At 54.7% G+C, this 17,264-nt stretch overlaps 2 protein-coding genes and 1 long non-coding RNA gene across 6 annotated transcripts in view; 1 reads left to right on the top strand and 2 right to left on the bottom strand.

Moving 5' to 3' along the window:
- Positions 1-55: 55 nt before the first annotated feature.
- LOC130544056 (uncharacterized) lies at positions 56-4,418 on the top strand. The gene is made up of 2 exons (XR_008959994.1): positions 56-926; positions 2,476-4,418. It is a non-coding gene; the product is annotated as an uncharacterized LOC130544056 (long non-coding RNA).
- A 252-nt stretch (positions 4,419-4,670) lies between these two features.
- Positions 4,671-13,210, bottom strand: SLC2A8 (solute carrier family 2 member 8). 3 transcript variants are annotated; one of them, XM_026513994.4, is made up of 10 exons: positions 13,084-13,205; positions 12,827-12,989; positions 12,358-12,564; positions 10,799-10,898; positions 9,267-9,466; positions 8,380-8,523; positions 8,186-8,294; positions 7,300-7,473; positions 6,784-6,929; positions 4,671-5,284 (listed from the first exon to the last, which is right to left on the bottom strand). In XM_026513994.4, the coding sequence occupies exons 1-10, from the start codon at positions 13,137-13,139 to the stop codon at positions 5,147-5,149; spliced, it is 1,437 nt and encodes a 478-aa protein (XP_026369779.1). In that variant the 5' UTR covers positions 13,140-13,205; the 3' UTR covers positions 4,671-5,146. The 3 variants fall into 3 exon arrangements, with proteins under 3 accessions (XP_026369779.1, XP_026369780.1, XP_026369781.1); XM_026513995.4 differs by lacking the exon at positions 12,827-12,989 and having other exon boundaries at positions 13,084-13,166; XM_026513996.4 differs by lacking the exon at positions 6,784-6,929 and having other exon boundaries at positions 5,199-5,284; positions 13,084-13,210.
- Positions 13,211-16,583: 3,373 nt separating this feature from the next.
- The window catches only part of GARNL3 (GTPase activating Rap/RanGAP domain like 3), a 141,814-nt gene continuing 141,133 nt past the window's right edge, over positions 16,584-17,264 (bottom strand). For both annotated transcript variants that reach the window (XM_026513997.4, XM_044389619.3), the window contains exon 30: positions 16,584-17,051. In XM_026513997.4, the coding sequence (XP_026369782.1) occupies positions 16,874-17,051 (178 nt within the window). In that variant the 3' untranslated portion in view covers positions 16,584-16,873. The remainder of the gene's footprint in view (positions 17,052-17,264) is intronic.

Raw genomic sequence — 17,264 nt, 5'->3', positions numbered from 1 at the left:
CCCGGAATCTCTTATCTACCATGCTTTGTCCACATGCCATTCAGTCCACCGGAATCCCACGGCGGAGGGACCTGAGGCGGGAAGGAACTTGGCCGCGAAGGATCCTGGGAGCTGTGGTTCTAGCGCAGGCGCGGACCTACGCTGGCGCTGGAGGCTTGATTTCTACTCGTTTCTCCTTCGTGGTTCCGCGTTCCCGGAACACTGTGTCGCGGGGGTCCTTTCTTAACGCGGCCTTAGCTCAGGGGCTAACCCTAACCACCTTCAGGGTCCTTTTGAGCCGTACCCAAAGTTTGGGAAGAGTAAAGGAAAGGAGGGAGGGCCCCTTTCTGTGAACAGGGCAGCCACGGGTTGGTACCCTGGAACTCGTAGAATATAAAAATCTATTAGCAGGAGGGAACTTCAGTAATTTCAGGGGCAGAAGCCCCGAATAGTGTTAATAGTGTTCCGTCAGCACTACTGCGGGAGGAGATTCCTAAATATTCTATCCCTTGGAGGCTTCTGCGCTGAGCCAGAGGATATTTCAATGGGCTTCCTCAGAGCACTGATGACATTTTCCCCTCTTGCCCGTTGAAAATGATTCACCACTCCGGCAGTTTTCTGATCACTAATTCAGTTTTGAGGCATTTTGATTTTAAGAAGATGGTAATGTGTTCCTTGGGAAGCAGAAAAGAGTTTGAGGGTCCTAAGGCCTCTTTTCATCTTGCGCAGTCTGTCCCTTTCAGCCACAGCTGGTAGCGTTTTTTTGCCACTAGGATTATCTTAAGTTCGTGGTTTTTCTATGAATCTTGTTGGGATTCACTCCGTTAGACAAGCCACACCCACAGACCTCTTTGAGATAAGATTTTCTCTACCTGCGGCTGCTGCAATTTTGGGCTTACAACTTCGGAAGCCAGAAGTCTGAGATGGATCTTGAGGCTAAAATCAAGGTATGGGGAGGGCTATGTTTCTTCTGGAGGCTCTAGGGGAGGATCGCTTTCCTTGCCTTTTCCAGCTTCCAGAGACTGCCTGCCTTCCTTGGCTCCTAGCCCCCTACAGTTGGTGCTGTTCTGCCCATGGCCACAAGGTCCCGCGGATGCTAACCCCATAATGGCCGGGGGGCAGTAGCGATTTTCCTTAGTCTTGGGATCCCAACCTGGGCCACTGGGAGGTAGCAGAGCGCTTCACTCCTCAACTGGTGCAATTCTGCCTATGGCCACTGGGTGGCGTCGGGGCATTCATTGCCTCGAGAGTGCAGAAGCCAGGATTCTCCTGAAAGTTCTGGGGGTAGGGATTGGATGTGGGGTGGTGGTGGGGGGCGGTGCAAAAATTTGCTTCGGGAGGGGTAAAGTACAGCTTCTGCTGCTGCACCTGTCCTTTGGGGATGTTCCATGTGCCCTCCATGATCCTGTGCCGAGCTTCTGGGGCAGATTCAAGACTGTCAGCTGGGGCTGACTCTAGTCCCTGAAGCATCTTGGGCTATGATGAGGAGGCCCCAAGGAAGTCCTAGGGAACCTCTGAAGAGTATGTGTGTGTGTGTGTGTGTGTGTGTGTGTGTGTGTGTATGTGTGTGTGTCCACAGTCACTGGTAGCTCTAAGTGGATGCTGGTAGCAATCAGACATGGTATGAGCAGGAGTTGCTGCAGAACCAGGGTAGGAAACAGAATATGAAGAGAAAAATGTGTAAAGGTTTCACGTGTCCCTCTGAGGCACCCTTTGAGCATCACACCTTTCGTGCAGCTCCCAACCTTCACCACAGCCTCACCACCAGCCGCAGCTAACATCAATTGAGCACTTACGCTGTGTCATCCCTAGTTCTAGGTGCTTTACATACTTCTCTCCTTTCATCCTCACAACAACCCCACGAGGGAGATAGCGTCATTATGCCCATTTTACAGATGAATACATTGAGGCTTAGAGAGGTTAAATGACTTGTCCGAGTCACACAGGCAGTGAGTCGTATAACCAGAATCTGGACTAAGCCCACTGCTTCTCAGTCACCAGGCTCCTGGACCCTGGGCTATGGAGGACAGAGGCCAAGGTACAATTGAAGCCACAGTGGCATTTTCCTGCCCACGAGTTTAACCGTCTCCATTTCCGTCATCACCATCACTTCCGTCTCTATTTTCTGTCTCCATCTCTATCACCATCATGTTTCCCATCTCCATCATCTCTCTCATCTCGTTCTCTCATCTCTCTAGCACCTCTCTCTCATCTCTCCTCTGTTCCATCTCATCTCCCTCTCTAACTCTAGATGTAGTAGCAGAATTATCAATAAGCAGAAAACCAGAAACAATCTGAATATGGAACAATGTGAGGTTAAGTTCTTAGTTATACAACAAAATCCTCTTAATTTGTTGAGTTTAACAAATATTTAAGCACCTGACCTTCGTCACACCCTATGACTCGCATGGCAAACAAATCGTTAGAGGAATGCAGAGAGCTTCTATTTGAAGCTGGTGGACTGAACTTACACATTTCCCCTTTCTCTTCCTCTAGTTGCCACTGAAATGACAGTGAAGGTGTGTGAAGGGAACAAAAACCATAACAGAACTGAGAACAGGTTCAGAGGTAGGGGGCATATACCAGCCACTGTCATTAAACCCCCCTAGTTCTTCATTCCTACATATGGACAACCAAAGCTCCCCAGATCCTTGAGCTAAACCAGCAGCATAGAAGAGAAGGACCAAGACAACCTGATTCATGGATTCCAGAGGAAACGAGAGCCTAGGAGACAACTTTCAAAAAATTAAAACATACAAATGGTTTTATTCATAATAGTGAATCCTGTGCGCTGCTGATGGGAAAACAAAATGGTACAACCATTCCGGAGAACCATTTGGCAGATTCTTACGGTGTAAACATAAACTTACCACAGGACCCGGTAGTTCCACTCCGCGCACAGACTTGTAGCAAGAGTTTATGGCAGCTGTAGTGATGATAGCCCCAAACTGGAACTCGCCCAGAGGTCCGATGGACGCTACTCAGCAATGGAAAGAACTGAGCTGCTGGTGCGCGCAGCACAGATGCGTGTTAAAAGCACTCTGCTAAGTCACAGAAGCCAGACGCAAAACACTACAAACTATGTGACAAAAAGTCTAGAAAATGCAAAGCTATCGAGACAAGACTGACTGCAAAGGGACGTGAAGGAACATTTTGGGGTGAGGAAAATGTCCTTTACCTTGATTGTGGTGGTGGGTACACAGCTGTGTATACATTCAACCTAAGTCATCAGATTGTTATGCCTACAATTGTTGAATTTTATGGCATGTCAGTAATGCCTTAATAAAGCTCGTTTTTAAAAGTGAAAGTACGTATCCTCAGGGAAACCCCAAAAGGCATTTCCTTCACAAAGAAAAGCATAGGATGCTAAATGAAAAAGGAATGTATAATAAGATATAATTGAAAATCATTGTCAAAGCCCCAATCCAAAGAAGGCTGGAGTGGTGATACGGATATCAGACAAAGCGGACCTCAGAACAAGAGATATTCCCAGGGACAAAGAAGGTCAGTTCATAACGCTGAAGCACAAAAATAATCAGAATATAACAATCCCCAGTGTGTGCAAACCGAGCGGTGAGCCCCAAGGCACATGAAGCAAAACCCAGCAGAAGGGCGAGGAGAGACCAACCCACATTCACAGTGGGGATTTCACACTTCTCTCTCAATGATGGATAGAACAAGTGGACAGAGGGTCAGTGAGGCTGTAGAAGACTTGAACCACTCTATTCGACAACTGACCTAACTGACATTTGTGGAACACTGCGCCCAACAACAGGATGTGGTTCTCAACCCCATCAGTGGGCATCTGTGCGGGCGCTAAAACGACAGTGTAGACATGCAGTTACTGCCATGGAAGACGTGCCTGCATGTGGACGTGACCTCGCTTCTGGAAGGCCCCAAGGAATCTGGACTTTGCTAAGGCTGAACGTTGTCCTGGGTATTACTTAGCATATTTTATTGAAATCAGAGTGGCTGCTGCAGAATCTTCCAGAAATTCTCCCCACTGCTCTACCCTGGACTCCACTGCACTTCCACTCCCCTACTCCCCAGTCCCATTACAAGGCTTAATGGAAAATGCCAAGGTGGGCACATGGTGGGACTGCACAACCTGGAAGTGAACAAGGTAGATCACGGAGGGGGAAGTGTGATGTCCTGCTTGTATGGAGTGATGCGAGAAAGGATATGTGTCGGGAGGGAGATCTTTCAGGATAGAACCAAATTCTTAAAAGAAGTTAACTTTGGAGAGGTACAGCTGTGAATAATTATTGTATCATTTATCCAAATAAATGAATTAATATTTGTAAAGTGCTTAGGGCAATGCCTAGTAGACCGTTAACTGCTATAAATATAATTATACTAAATAAATATAGGTTTTTCAATTTTCCTACAAGAAACATGTATTACTTATAAAGTGGATAATAAAAGTAATCTGTAAAAGACTTCCAGCTCTGTTAAAGTCAATAGAAAAAGAGATGCTTTTTTGTTGTTAATGAGATTCGATGACTAATGATCCAGGGGACTGAGGCCAAGGAAGGAGCCAGAAATGACCTCCAAGTGCCAAGAGGAAGCCTGGTGGACCATGAGAAAAAGGAAATCAATAGATGTTCATGGCAAGGCCCAGTTTGTGGGAGGCCTACTTTAGGGAAGGGATAGGAAAATGCCCTTTTCAAACACGCAAAGAGGCCATGACCTGATTTTCTGAGTCAAATCTTTATTTGGCAAACAAAGCTCCTTCCTGATAACACAGCCACGTGAGAGGAGAAACCAGGGACCACCCCCCAAAAGCATCTCCTCCAGAAAACGAGGAGTCAAGAGTCCCCCTCCTCTGCTGTTGCTTTTGCGGCAAGATGGAGATGGCCTGTGGAAGATGGACCACAGGGCAACAAGGCCCCTCCAAGATGTTCCCTCCTCCGGAGTTGCATGGGGGTGGCGGGAATTGGGCCCAGTGGCTGGGAACCTCATACCCATGGTCCGGTGGGCTGTAGAGAGCGGGTAGGAAGGAAGGGCCCTAGAGGACAAGGCTCCAAGCTGCGGTCCTGGATTCCAGCTCCCTGGGGACAGGCAGGGGCTCCAGGCTCTGGCTGAGGCCCAGCTTGGAGTCATAGACAGGCTCTGGAGCCCAAAGCCGGCCCTGCTAGGAGGGGCAGCCACTCACGAGAAGGGGTTGTCATCGCCCCTCAAAATGGGCTGTGATTTGCTCCAAAGTCTTTCCTTTAGTTTCAGGGACACAGGACAGAGTGAAAAGGACACTGAAGATGCAGAAGGCGGAGGCCAGCCAGAAGGCGCCGTAGGGCCTGAGCACTGCCTGCAAGGAGAGGGAAAGGCCTCATGTGGACACCGCAGGTCAGGGGCCCTCACGTGACCCCAAGCTGAGGCCGCAGCCTGCCTTGCCCAGGCTCGGGGGAGTGGAGGAGGCTCTGGCCTGGCCATCCAGAAGCCTGGGCCAAGCACCACGCAGGGCGTGGGTGTCCTGTGGATGGGGAAGCTGATGCTGCCAGACACCTGCTATCAAGTGACAGCTGGGCTCCCACCGCAGGGTCTGCTTCCAGGGCCCCCAGACCCACTCTCTACGCTCTGCTCTGGCCCTGCGCTGAGTTCTCTGCCTCCGGAGGAGTCTCTTCTTGGTGCCGGAGAGAACGGGTGCGCTCTCAGCAGGTTGAGAGGGGGCAGTGTGAGCACACAGGGCACTCGGGGCCCACCAACGTGGAGGGGAGAGCGAGCAGTTCCCTTCACTCAGAGCCTGGCCACCCTCCTAGTGCAGGCCCGGTGACCTCCCAGGTGCCAGAAGCAAAGCCCCCTCCCTTGTCAGCTCCTCCTTCTCTGGACCCGTCCCCCGCCTTCCCCAGAAGTTCTTCTCTCAGCCTCTCGGACACTGTGCACCCCGGGTCACTGTTAGGACCTTTACCATCTCCTCCCTCCTTTGTTGTTGGTCCCCCCACAGCTTCCAGCAAGTCATGTGCACCTCTCCGTCTCTGCCCTGGTCTTCCCAATGTTCCCCAGGGCAGCCCATCTGAGTGCTCCAGGCCCTGCAGAGACTCCAGGCCAGCCCCAGGCACCCACGCCTCTCCCGGCCTGCCCCTCCTTGCTCTCGCCCAGCCTCCGGGTGCTCCGTTCTCTCTCCGCTGTCCGCTGCCATCCCAGTCTGGTCGTAAAGGGTACTCTGTCTACCTCACTGCTGTCTCTGGCTCCGTGAACAGACATGGGCAAGGTATGTCCCAGGAGACGTGAGGGGAATGAATGGTTGAACAGGTGGCCTGTCTGCTCTAGAACCATCCTCCCCTGTTGGCTGGGGCACCCCTGAGGCAGGATCCAGGTCTGTGTCAGTTCATCCATGTGAAAGTCGCAGGATGTTAACATGAACTGATGCTCCCACAACCTTAAGGGGAAGGTGCCGTCACCCTCTTCCATTTTTAGCCAAGGAAGCTGGTTCGGAGAAGGTGAGCAGTATACCCAAGGTCACACAGTGGGAAGTGACCAAGGTGGGGTGAGAGCCCAGGCCTGTCAACTCCAAAGCCAGGGCTCTTCCTGCACAGCCCTATATCCTGGCCCAGGTCCCCAGCGTCCAATGGCAGAGGCCAGTCCTGCTGTCCTTCTGCCAGAATAGCCTGAAGCCTCCCAAGTGGTCACAGCCTGGGTTCCTCACCCTTCCTGGCCCATCAGGCTTCCCCTCATCCCTGCCCAAGATGGCTGGTGTCCCAGGAGGGTGGCTTCTGCCTGCACACGAGGCCTTCTACAGTAAGAGTAATTCTAAAAAGCGCTCCCCACTGACTACATGAGGGGGAGACCCCTGGAGCTTGCACTCACCATAACACTGCTGAACTCTTTCGTCACCAGGAAGGCCATGAACCAGTTAGTGAGGACACACACACCGGTGGCCATGCCCTTGACGTGCAGAGGAAAGATCTCAGACATGAGGAGCCAGGGGATGGGCCCCCAGCCCACAGCAAAGCCTGTGGGAGCAAGACAGGCATCAGAGCTCATCGTTTCCAGTTTGGGGCACCCAGCTCTGCACCTTCCTTCAGCGACGTCTCAGGCCAGTCCCTCCACTGCTCAAACATCAGGCTTTTCTCTGTAGGACGGGGTCATGATGGGGCCTGCTTGGAGGGCTGTTTGGGGCGGGGGGGGGGGGTGGTTAAGTGAAAGGGGCAGAGAAGAGCTTAGCTCAGTGCCTGGGATGTGGTCAGAGCCACAGACACAGAGGTGGGGACCTATGTGATAGGCAAGGCCTGGGAGGCCTGGATGTGCTGGGAGCCGCAGGAGCCTGGTGGTGACAGGATGTCCTTATAGCACCCCCAACCTCCCCACGGACCCCCTTCTCACCGGCGATAAAGAGGCACATGCTGCCCACTGCCAACCAGGCCAGCCCCACGCTGGCACTGGCGGGCTCCATGGAGAGAGGCGTCAGGAGGTCCACGTGTGAGGAGTTGCTAGGGCCGCCCTGGGTCAGCTTGAAGTAGGCACCGAAGGCACTGGTGCTGAACACCATGACCACACCTGCAAGCGGAGGGTGGCAGTGGGCGGGGCCCGGGGAGAAGAGGACCGCAGCCAGGGCATGCGGAACTCGGGGCTGGAGTCTCGGTGCGGTATGGCCACGGCACTGTGGCCTGGGTGTCTCTGAGAGGGCAGCAAGCGCTGGTGCCTGGGAGCCCAGACTGGCAGCACCCAGCCCGGTCCTGCCAGCCCCGGCTTAGACCTTGAACCGCAGCAGACTCCGAGAACCTCTTGGAGGCAGAGCCTCCCCGGCCCGAGGAGCAGGAGGGGTAACTGTGGCAGCAGCCCGGGTTTTAACCCCCACACGGATCATCTCTGGATCCTCACCATGGCCCCCCTGTTGCTCCCATTTCATACGGGGGAAACTGAGGTTCAGAAAGGTGAAGTCACTTGCCCTAAAAGACCACAAGCTTCCGAGTCACTTCCCCTCCTGGGTCCTCAGTTTCCTCATCGTAAACCGGGGCCCTGACGGTGCCTGCTTGGAGGCTCACGGCAAGGGTTCAGGCACGTACGGTGACGCTGTGAGCGCAGGCCTGGTCTGGAGCGAGCGCTCGGTAAGGGCGCCCGTGAGTCTCGGCCTTTTCTCACAGGTACTTGGCTGGCCTTTTCCTGCTGCCGTGCGGTGGCCTCAGCAAAGACCCTCCAGCCTGTGGTGGGGAGCCTGGCCCACGCCACCCCACTTTCACAGGGCCGACCCCTGGCCCTCGGGCCTTACCTGACAAGGTCAGGAGCAGCCTCCGCCCAGCTCTGTCCATGATGAGGGCCGCCATGGCCGTGAATAGCACCTGGATGACGCCCACGATGACCGAGGCTAGGCTGCTGTCCTGGGGAGATGGGCCGAGGCGGGTCAGGCAAAGACCCCGGGACTAGGCGTCCAGATGAGGCAGGCTGGGGCGGAGGCCTCTTTACCTTGAACTTGGCCTCCTCAAAGATGGTCTCTGCATAGAACATGACAGCATTGATCCCTGACAGCTGCTGGAAGGCCATCAGCGAAATGCCGATGATGAAGGGCTTGTAGATGCCGGGATGCCTCAGCTGGGCCGGGTGGAAGCCCTGCTCAGATAGAGGCCGGGGTCAGCGCTCCTCCCTCCGCCCTCCTGAGGGGCCTGCTGGCTTCGAGCCCCGTCCTAAAGCCTGGTCAGGGAGTGAGCCTCAGCTCTTATCACCTGGGCCTCGTGTCCGAGACAGGTCCCCACATCACTTTAGCCTCACCTTTTGTAAGGTGACAAGATCCTCACCTCCCTGTGCCCCCTCCTGATTTGCTGGGGGAACCAAGAAGAGATTATATGGGCACAAAGACAGGGGCTCCAGATTCCCACCCGCCCTGGGCCTAGGTCTGAGCTGAGCGCCTCTCCTGGTGCCGTTGAATCCCTACCACCACCAAGCACATGCTAGGACTCCCATCTTACAGATGAAGAAAGGAAGGCTTAGGGATGTGAAGGGCACACAGCAGGTAAGCGGCAGAGACTCCGTCTTCTCCCCTGCCCTACAACACCCCATTTAAAACTCCAGTTCCTCAACTCTGCACCTGGGTTTCCCTGTGACCCAGCCGGAACTTTCTCTTCCTGGAACAGTAAGGTCAAGGCTAGCGCCCGGCCAGGTAGTGGGGCTCCAGCAGGCCTTTGCTTGCTCACACACAGGACAACGCCCCCACTCGTGCCTCCGCTCCCCGTGTGTGTATGCACAGCCTTGGGGACAGGCTGTGCTGGCCTCCCTCGGCTGCAAAAGGGCCATATGTCGCTGCTTCCTACCTCCCCCATCCCCACCCTGCCCGGCTCTGGCTCCCAGCCCCTCACCTGGTGCTCGGCCCCGACAGGGGGCTCCTCCCAGACCTGCTCAGAGCCCCACAGGAACTGCATAGCGGCCGTGGCTTCCTGGCGCCTCTGCTGGCTCAGCAGGAAGCGTGGGGTCTCAGGCATGTAGCACATGAGCAGTAGCATGAAGGACGCAGGCGCACAGCCCAGGACAGCCAGCCAGCGCCACTCCAGGACCCAGCCTGGTGGGGGGGCGGTGTCAGACGTCAGAGCGGAGGGGGCCAGGCTGGATCTTATCAGGGCGTGCCCACCCTCTCACCAACCCCAGGGGCTCAGCTTGAAGGGTGGGGGCCTCACTACCTCTGTGTGGCTACGCTCGTGTTTGTCACCAATACTGTTGCTACCGACTGTGGTCGGTAAATATTGTAGAAACGCTCGTGGGCACATCAGGATGCTACCTCTGCTCGGTGAATGTTTATGTGCAGTTAAAAACAGAACGAGGCACTCGCTCTTTGTCTAAAAGGGAGGGGAGGGAGAGTAAATATGCACAGACTCTGGGAGGCCACCGAGAAGCCGGCCAGGTTGGCTCCTCTGGAGAGGAAGGGGGACAGAGTGGGAGAGACTTTTCACGGAACGCCAGTGGATCAGTAGTCACAGAAACTGGTCAATGAACGTGCTGGTTAGGACGAACTGGAGGTAGTTCTGTGGGCATACTGACACCCATGTGTCTGTCCCAAGCGTCAGTGTCTGTGTTTGGCAGGGGCTTTGGCACTCCGTGGGGCCGCCAAAGCAGCCAGACTGCTGGCAGGACTCTGAATTAGAATCTGGATGGTAAGTGGGCAAAAATCAAAGAGCCCAGACCAGGATGTCGCCAACTCTGAAGAACCAGAGGGCACAAACTCTGGGCCCCTGAAGCTCCTGTTCCCCACTGGGTCTCAGGACATCCCTTGATAATTCTCATTAACAGCCTTGGACTAGGTGGGGTTATCTCCACTTAAAGACAGGAGTAGTAAGGCTCCCTGGGGCAGTATGACTGGGCCAAGGTCACACAGCCAGTACGTGTCCCCTAACATGGGACTGTCTGATGTGAAGCCTCTCTCTACCCCAGTTCTGGTGAAAACATGTCTGCCTCCAGAAGCTTCCTCATGCTGACCCCAGCTCTGACCTTCGGGTCTCCTAGAATCCTCCTCTTTCACACAGCAAATCCAGTACTGGTATTTCTGAGAGACAAGCTTGGGCCCTCCAAGCTCCAGGGCTGAAGAGTTTTAGGGGTGTCCCAGTCACCCCTTGAATCCTGTTTTGTCACTGCGCAGTGAGGTACTGACCTAACCAGTCAGCTCCCACCCTTCAACCCCCTCGGAATGGGCTTTCAAAGATGAGGACATCACCTTCTCCAGCTCTCCCTGGAACGTAGTCACAGGACCCACATGTCCCAGGGGCTCCGGCAGATGGTCTGTGTGACAGGCTGTGTGACCTTGGACAAGTCCCTTGACCTCTCTGAACTTCAGGGTCTACACCTATAAAATGGCCACACAGCCATTAATGGGGATCAAAAGAGAGGCTGTGAAAGTTACCTGCCAGGTAGGCCAGGAGGATGCCTGTGACGACCATCAGCTGCACACAGGAGCCCAGCAGCCCCCGCACTCCGGGGTAGGAGATTTCAGAGATATAGACCTGTTGGCAGTGAAGAGGAAACTGTACTCGGGACGGAGAGTTCTTAAAACTGAAAAGCCTCAGCCATTCAGAGTTGAGGAGAGCCTCAGTGGGGGGGCTGCTGCAAGCCAGGTGGGCCTCTAATTGCAGGTCCCAGGTCAGCAAAGCCCACTGCATGCCTCCCCACCTTTCCAAGTGATCAGCAGCGGGTGTTTTAAAGGGGACTGAGGATACATGCATGGCTTGCTGATTGTGTGTGTGAGGGGGGCACAGAGCTCTTCAAACTTTCATTTCATTGTATGACTACCCTTGATAAAATGCAGGTTTTGATGCAGTACGTCTCGGGTGGGGCCCAAGATTCTGCCTTTCTAACTAGCTCCAGATGACACCCGGGCTGCTGGGCCAAGAATCACACTCCCAGTGGTGCCCTTGGAGTGAAAGCCAACTCTCTGCCTCAGTTGCTACCAGTGACTGCCACTGCTTCCTCTGGGCTCAGAGGCCAGAAAGGTCTTACCCATACTTCCAGGTTATTCTGTACCTTATGCCCATGGCTAAGATGGGTGAGTTTTTGTCCAGTAACAAAACCCAAAACATAAAATCCGACTTGGCTGCTGCCTGCTGCCCAGCAAATGCAGGTAAAACGAGTGGTGGGTGCAAAGGGATGACCAGGGAGACTCGGGGCCACTACTTTCAATCTTGACCAGGTTGGCATGTGGGTGGTTGACCATCCAAACCCCATGGCCAGCAGAACCAGCAGTTCAGTGGTCACCCTGCAGTTTCAGCTGCCAGGGTCCAAGCCCTTCCGCAAGCCATGCCAGGGCTATGTGTGCAGTCTCACTTAATCCCCACAACCACTGCACGAGGTAAGGCCATTGTTCCCATTTTACAAGGGGAGGAAACTGAGGCACAGAGGTACTCTGCCCCAGTAAGAGACAGACCCAGGATTTCACCTAGGTAGACGGCTCCCAAGTCAGCCCGGACAGTGGTGCATGGGAAAAGGGAAAGAGAGAAGAGGGGAAGCAGCTGGAGGACCGGTTCCTGAGTAGTGAAGGGGAACAGTAGAGCCCAGCAGCCTTTGCTGCCAGGACAAACCAGAACAGGATTTTCCTGCTAAACTGTAGTCAGCGGTCTGAATGACAATGGGAGATCTACGCCTTATTGTAGGCTTCTGTGACCATCCACAGACGGCATCTTATTTGTAGAGCAAAAGAGACACCTGGTTAAGTGGCACAGTCCTGGGTTCGAGTAATAGCTTCACCACTGACTAGTTGTGGCTCGACGAAGGGCTTCAGTTTCTGAAGCTCACTTCATCTGTGAACAAGGATAACAGCGGCTCCTTCCAAGGCCCGTCGCGGGGGCGAAGGAAGATAAAGCCGGGAGGGGCACGGTGCCAGGCACCCAGGAGGCCGCAGCCAGGGAGAACCGCGCCCCCAGGTCCGCTCCTTCCCGGTCCCAGGGCACGGGGCTGGGGGACACTCACCGGGGCTACGAGCGAGGCAATACCGCAGGCCAGGCCGGTTAGGAGGCGGCCCCCGAGCAGCATCCACACGTTCTGGGCGGCGGTGATGACGGCAAAGCCGACCACGAAGGGCACGGTGCAGAGCAGCAGGCTCAGCTTGCGCCCGGCGCGGTCCACGAGCCAGCCGCCCAGCACGCCCCCAGCTGCGGCGCCCAGGGTCACGATGGCCTGGGGGCGGGGCGACCGCAGGATGGAGCCGGGGCGCCACAGGGCCGCGGCCCAACCTCGCCCTCAACCCCAGCCCCAGCCGCCTTCTAGAAGAGGGGATGGTGACCCCCGCAGGAGAGCCGGGACGCACCCGGCAGAGGGTCTCAGTACCCGGCAGAGGGTCTCAGTGCCCGCCCGAAGCATGGTAAGCGCAGGGGCCCCTCGCGCGTGGGGTGGAGGAGGAGGGGCCCAGGCGGGCTGGAGCGTGAGCCCGAGGCCTCACCCCGAACCAGGAGGCGGCGGCGTCATCGAGGCGCAGGGCTGGGGACGCGGCGCGGCGCAGGCTGGGGATGGCCGGGGAGCTGTAGCCGAGCGCGAAGCCGAAGCTGAGCGGGCCCAGGGCGGCGGCGAAGGCGGCGAGGAAGACCCGGCGGCTGAGGGGAGCGCTGCGGGGACAGGGCGGCGGGTGAGCGGCGCCGGCCTGGGCGCAGCAGGAGGGGCGAGGCCGCGTCCCGGGCCCGGGTTCCCCCACCCGCTCACCTGCCGCCGGGCGGCCCCAGGAGCGGCTGTGTCTCCTCCGGGTCCTCCGGCGTCATGTCTGAAGCCAACGCCTGCTTGGTCAGCTCTGTTGCCTGAACTGCCACGGGTCCCGCGAGTGCAGCCGGCCCCGCCTCTCACGGCAGAGCCGGCCAATAGGCGGGGGAGGGGCGGCTCTGGGGCGGTATGAGAACTGCCAATGGGAACGCAAGGCGTGGTTATCCTCTGCGCTAGGAGCCACTCCCCAAATCAAGGCCGACCAATGGGAGCAAAGAGCCGGTTAGCGACGCTCACTGGAACCGCCCCTAGGACTAGGCTAGCCAATGTTTAGGTGGGGCGGAGTTTGTATGTGGGCCTGGAGTTGAACCATCCAATAGGAGTGTGGTGCGAGCCTAGAGGCGGGATCAGAAAGCCGCCTCAAGCGGAGCCAGCCAATGAAGGTGGAAGGCGGGGATTCAGGGGCTTCTGGAGCCGCCTCTCAGTCTAGCTTCAACCAATGAGGCTACCAGCTGGACGAAGGTGGAGCAGGTGCGCGGCGCAGCGCACTTCCCGCCCGGACTCTGGGCAGTAGCAGCCGTCCTGTCTGGTCAGCTCTGCAGTTCCTGCTCCGCGTTAACCGCTGCCATGGGACAGGGGTTGGACGCGCCTGGCCCAGCTTAGCCCACTGACAGCCGCAGGAGGAATGTCTCCAAACGATTTTCCTGGGCCGCTGTCTTTCCTCTCGGAACCTGGGCTGCTGGGGGCGGAGGCGTGGACCTGCGCGCCGCAGCCCACCTCCGTGCGGGTCATAACTCGGAGCCCACAGATTGCTGACAGCTACGAGCCGACAACCAGCAGGACCTCGAGGTGCTGAGGACCTGTGTTGGGCAGCGCCCTCATATGTGTGACTGATCTGGGCTAAAATGGTGAGCCCCAGGCTCCCTGTTAAACTCCACTCACTTCATTGGTCATTCTGACTGTTCAATCTTCATCTTAACACCTGCCATCTTTGAGTCTCCTGCGGGTATTAATAGCCAACTTCTGGGCGCCTGGGTGGCTCTGTCGGTTAAGCGTCTGCCTTCGACTCAGGTCATGATCCCAAGGTCCTGGGATCGAGTCCCACATGGGGCTCCCTGCTCAGCGGGAGTCTGCTTCTCCCTCTGCCCCTACCCCCCACCCCCTGCTCGCGCTCTCTCTCAAAAATAAATATTAAAAAAATAGCCACTTCTGCATGTGTGCACCCAGGTGACTGCTGGAGATAGGACCATGTCAGGACTCTGAAGGATCTTGCCATTTGTACCCAGCCCTTCTCTGGATGAGGCAGCTGAGAGGCAGTGCTGTGTAATTCTTGAAAGAACCAGGGCTATGAGAGTAAGAGGTTTGGCTTCTCATCTCTCTCTGAGCCTCTATTTCCTCATCTGAGTGGGGATGACAGTATCTACCTTCTGGGAGGGTTTTAAGCAGAGGCCATGTACGTGAAAGACCAAGCACGTGTGAAGCACTCACATGCTAGCCCATATGATTATGGAGGTTGTTTGACCTAGTGCAGCTTCCTGATTGTACTATCTTTAAAGACAGGCAACGCCGCCCCTCTATGCTTCCACAGCATCTTGTGCTCTGGTTATAAATTCTTATCTCAGCATTTATCTCTGCTGTGTGATCACTTGTTTACCCCCTCCCCCTTAATGGATGTACCTCTTCCTCCACACGGTGGGCCCTCGGTCTTTGCAGAGTGGACGAATGCCTCCGACTCCACGGGCAAAGTGCTGCAGTTACACAGTGGGGTCACTCAGCCAGTGGGGTAGGCAGAGGGGCTTCTGTGGACAGGTTGCTCCAGTGAACCCACCTAGCACCAGCCCTCCGAGCCACAGGCCCTACAAACCCACTCCCGCCCTCTGGCTCGTGGTATCCCTCCCAAAGGTGCAGCAGTCACTTCTTGGCCTTCGTAAGCAGATATTGCTGCCCGAGCCGCCTCTGACCCCCCTTTTATGAGCCAGTCACCATCGATTTGATTAATAGGGTCCACCTCTTGCCCTTTCTACATTCACTCCTCAGATGTGTGACCCTTGTCAAATCATGGGGCAGTTCTGATGCTTCCAATCTCTTTGGAAGAATGTTCTAAATCACCCTTGGTTTTTTCTATTCCAGGCAGAGAAGCAAGAAACTCCAGAAAAAAAAAAAAAAAAGATGACAGAAAGAACACACGGACAAGCTTATAAAGCTTACAAATTAGTTTAACATGAAAAACACCAGTCAGCTCCAACTGACACAAGGAACTCAGCCTGACTCTGTATGGTGGACAGGGGAGAGGGCAGAGCTCTGGGGTCAGAGATCTCACAGTTTCAAATCACTGTCCCTTTCTGAGCCTCAGTTTACTTATTTGAAAAGCAAGAATAATAAAACCTAACTCCCGAGACTTTTCTTGAGGTTGAGATACAGCGTGCGGGGGATCTTGTGTTTCCCCCAAATATGAAAAGGGGCAGAAGGAAACACAGAGGAGGAACGGCCATGCTGAGGACAGCGAGGGTCTACCTGGCCACACCTACAAAGCGCCGTCTGCATTACTCTCGCCCTCTCGCCATCCGCTGAAGGGAACCAGGCAGGCTTCACAGGGTCCAGCGTGTTGGGCTGGTTCTTGCACAAACACCACACAGGCAGTTGTGCCACAGGCAGACAAGGGAGCTCTCCTCACAGTGTGTAGGGCCCATGAGGAGGGAGGACCCAGACTTCTGTAAAATCTGTCAGATCAAGGTCATGTCAAACATAGCTCTCTGCACTCCCAGAGAAGCCCTGCAGAAGGACCCTCAGGGATGCTTTCACGGGGGAAAGCTTCAAGTTTCTTTTGGTGGGTAATATAGGTGAGAAGAGAGCTAATAAAATGGAATCCATCAGACTAAAGCCAAAGGTAAATTACCTTCTTCATACAGATCAAAATTTTTACAGTGTCGGTGAAACTAGGTTTCCCCCTTTGATCTCCCGTGGCTAGAGGCTGACATTTCACGGTTTCATTCGCACTGGTCAAGCCCACATTTTCTTCTCAGTTTGAGGACGGAGCAACAGGAGGCAGGTGATGATAGGAGGACAATCACTTGGTTCACGTGAAAGAGCAAAGCAGACCTGAACATGAGAAGGGAATTTGAGGATGATTTTGGTGGTAAGGAGTGACTATTGCCTGGCTACATGATTTCAGAGTAACAATGAAACCAAACAATCTTAAGACTTAACAGGCTCCTACCCCTTTCTTATTCTTTGTGAGACACAAGGAGGGAGCAGGAGTTTCTAAGAACTAACCATTCAGCTTTTCTCAAAAGTCTACAGGCAGGGACACAGCTGGTTCCAAACTCAGTGAACCGAAACAGCAACAGGGGCCAAAGGTGCAGGAAGAAAAGTTATTTACAATAAATTTTAAAAGCAATGGCTTTTCTTTATAAAAGAAACACATTATGTGACAAAAAATCAAAACCGTAATGAAAAAATAATTTTTCCATCTAAGTATATAAAATATAAGAGAAGGTTGCAGTAAATAAGAATGAACATTATTGATTTATTCAAAGTTTCAATCTAAAACCTCAATGAAATCTACCACCTTTATTACAAGGGGACTGATGGTTCCTGAACAGAAAGAAACAAAGGTCAAGAAGGATGGCACCGGACATTGGAGAAACCCAAACCGGCCAGGTGTGCAGAAGGTTTGGTCCAGTAGATCATGGGTGGGCTAAAAGCCACATTTTGTTGAGAAATGCTGTCAGAACTGGTTAAAGAGTAGAAACCTCCATAAGAAAATTAAAGATGGCAAACTCGATCCGGACCCTGTTTACTTCAGGTCAATAATGTCTTCATCCGAGAAAGCTGTGAGCTGAAAGGGGCTGCTGCCCCACACGGGGCTGCCTTCTCTGTCCACCACAGGGTCCTGGTCAGAGCCTGTCGAGTGGTAGCGCCCCTCGGGGTTGGCTTCTGGAGCAGAAGGACTTTCCAAGGAGCCCGTGGTGATTCTAGAAGAGAAAAGTCACGTGAGGGATCCCTGGAGAGCACTAGTGACCTGGGCCCCTTCCGTCAGGCAGTTTCCTGCTCATCTGAGCTCATAAAGCCTGTCTCCCCCCACCCCCCACCCATTGGGGGGGAAAGGTGGGGACATGCAGGAGTCACCCCCACAGAGCGTGGGGTCTGCAGTCAGCCAACCCTACCTCATGGGCTGTTGGGTGTTT

This window comes from Ursus arctos, unplaced genomic scaffold (genome assembly GCF_023065955.2).
Source record: "Ursus arctos isolate Adak ecotype North America unplaced genomic scaffold, UrsArc2.0 scaffold_18, whole genome shotgun sequence".
NCBI lineage: Eukaryota > Metazoa > Chordata > Mammalia > Carnivora > Ursidae > Ursus > Ursus arctos.
The sequence above is the reverse complement of the archived record's forward strand: the minus strand, read 5'-3'. Positions and strand labels throughout refer to the sequence as shown.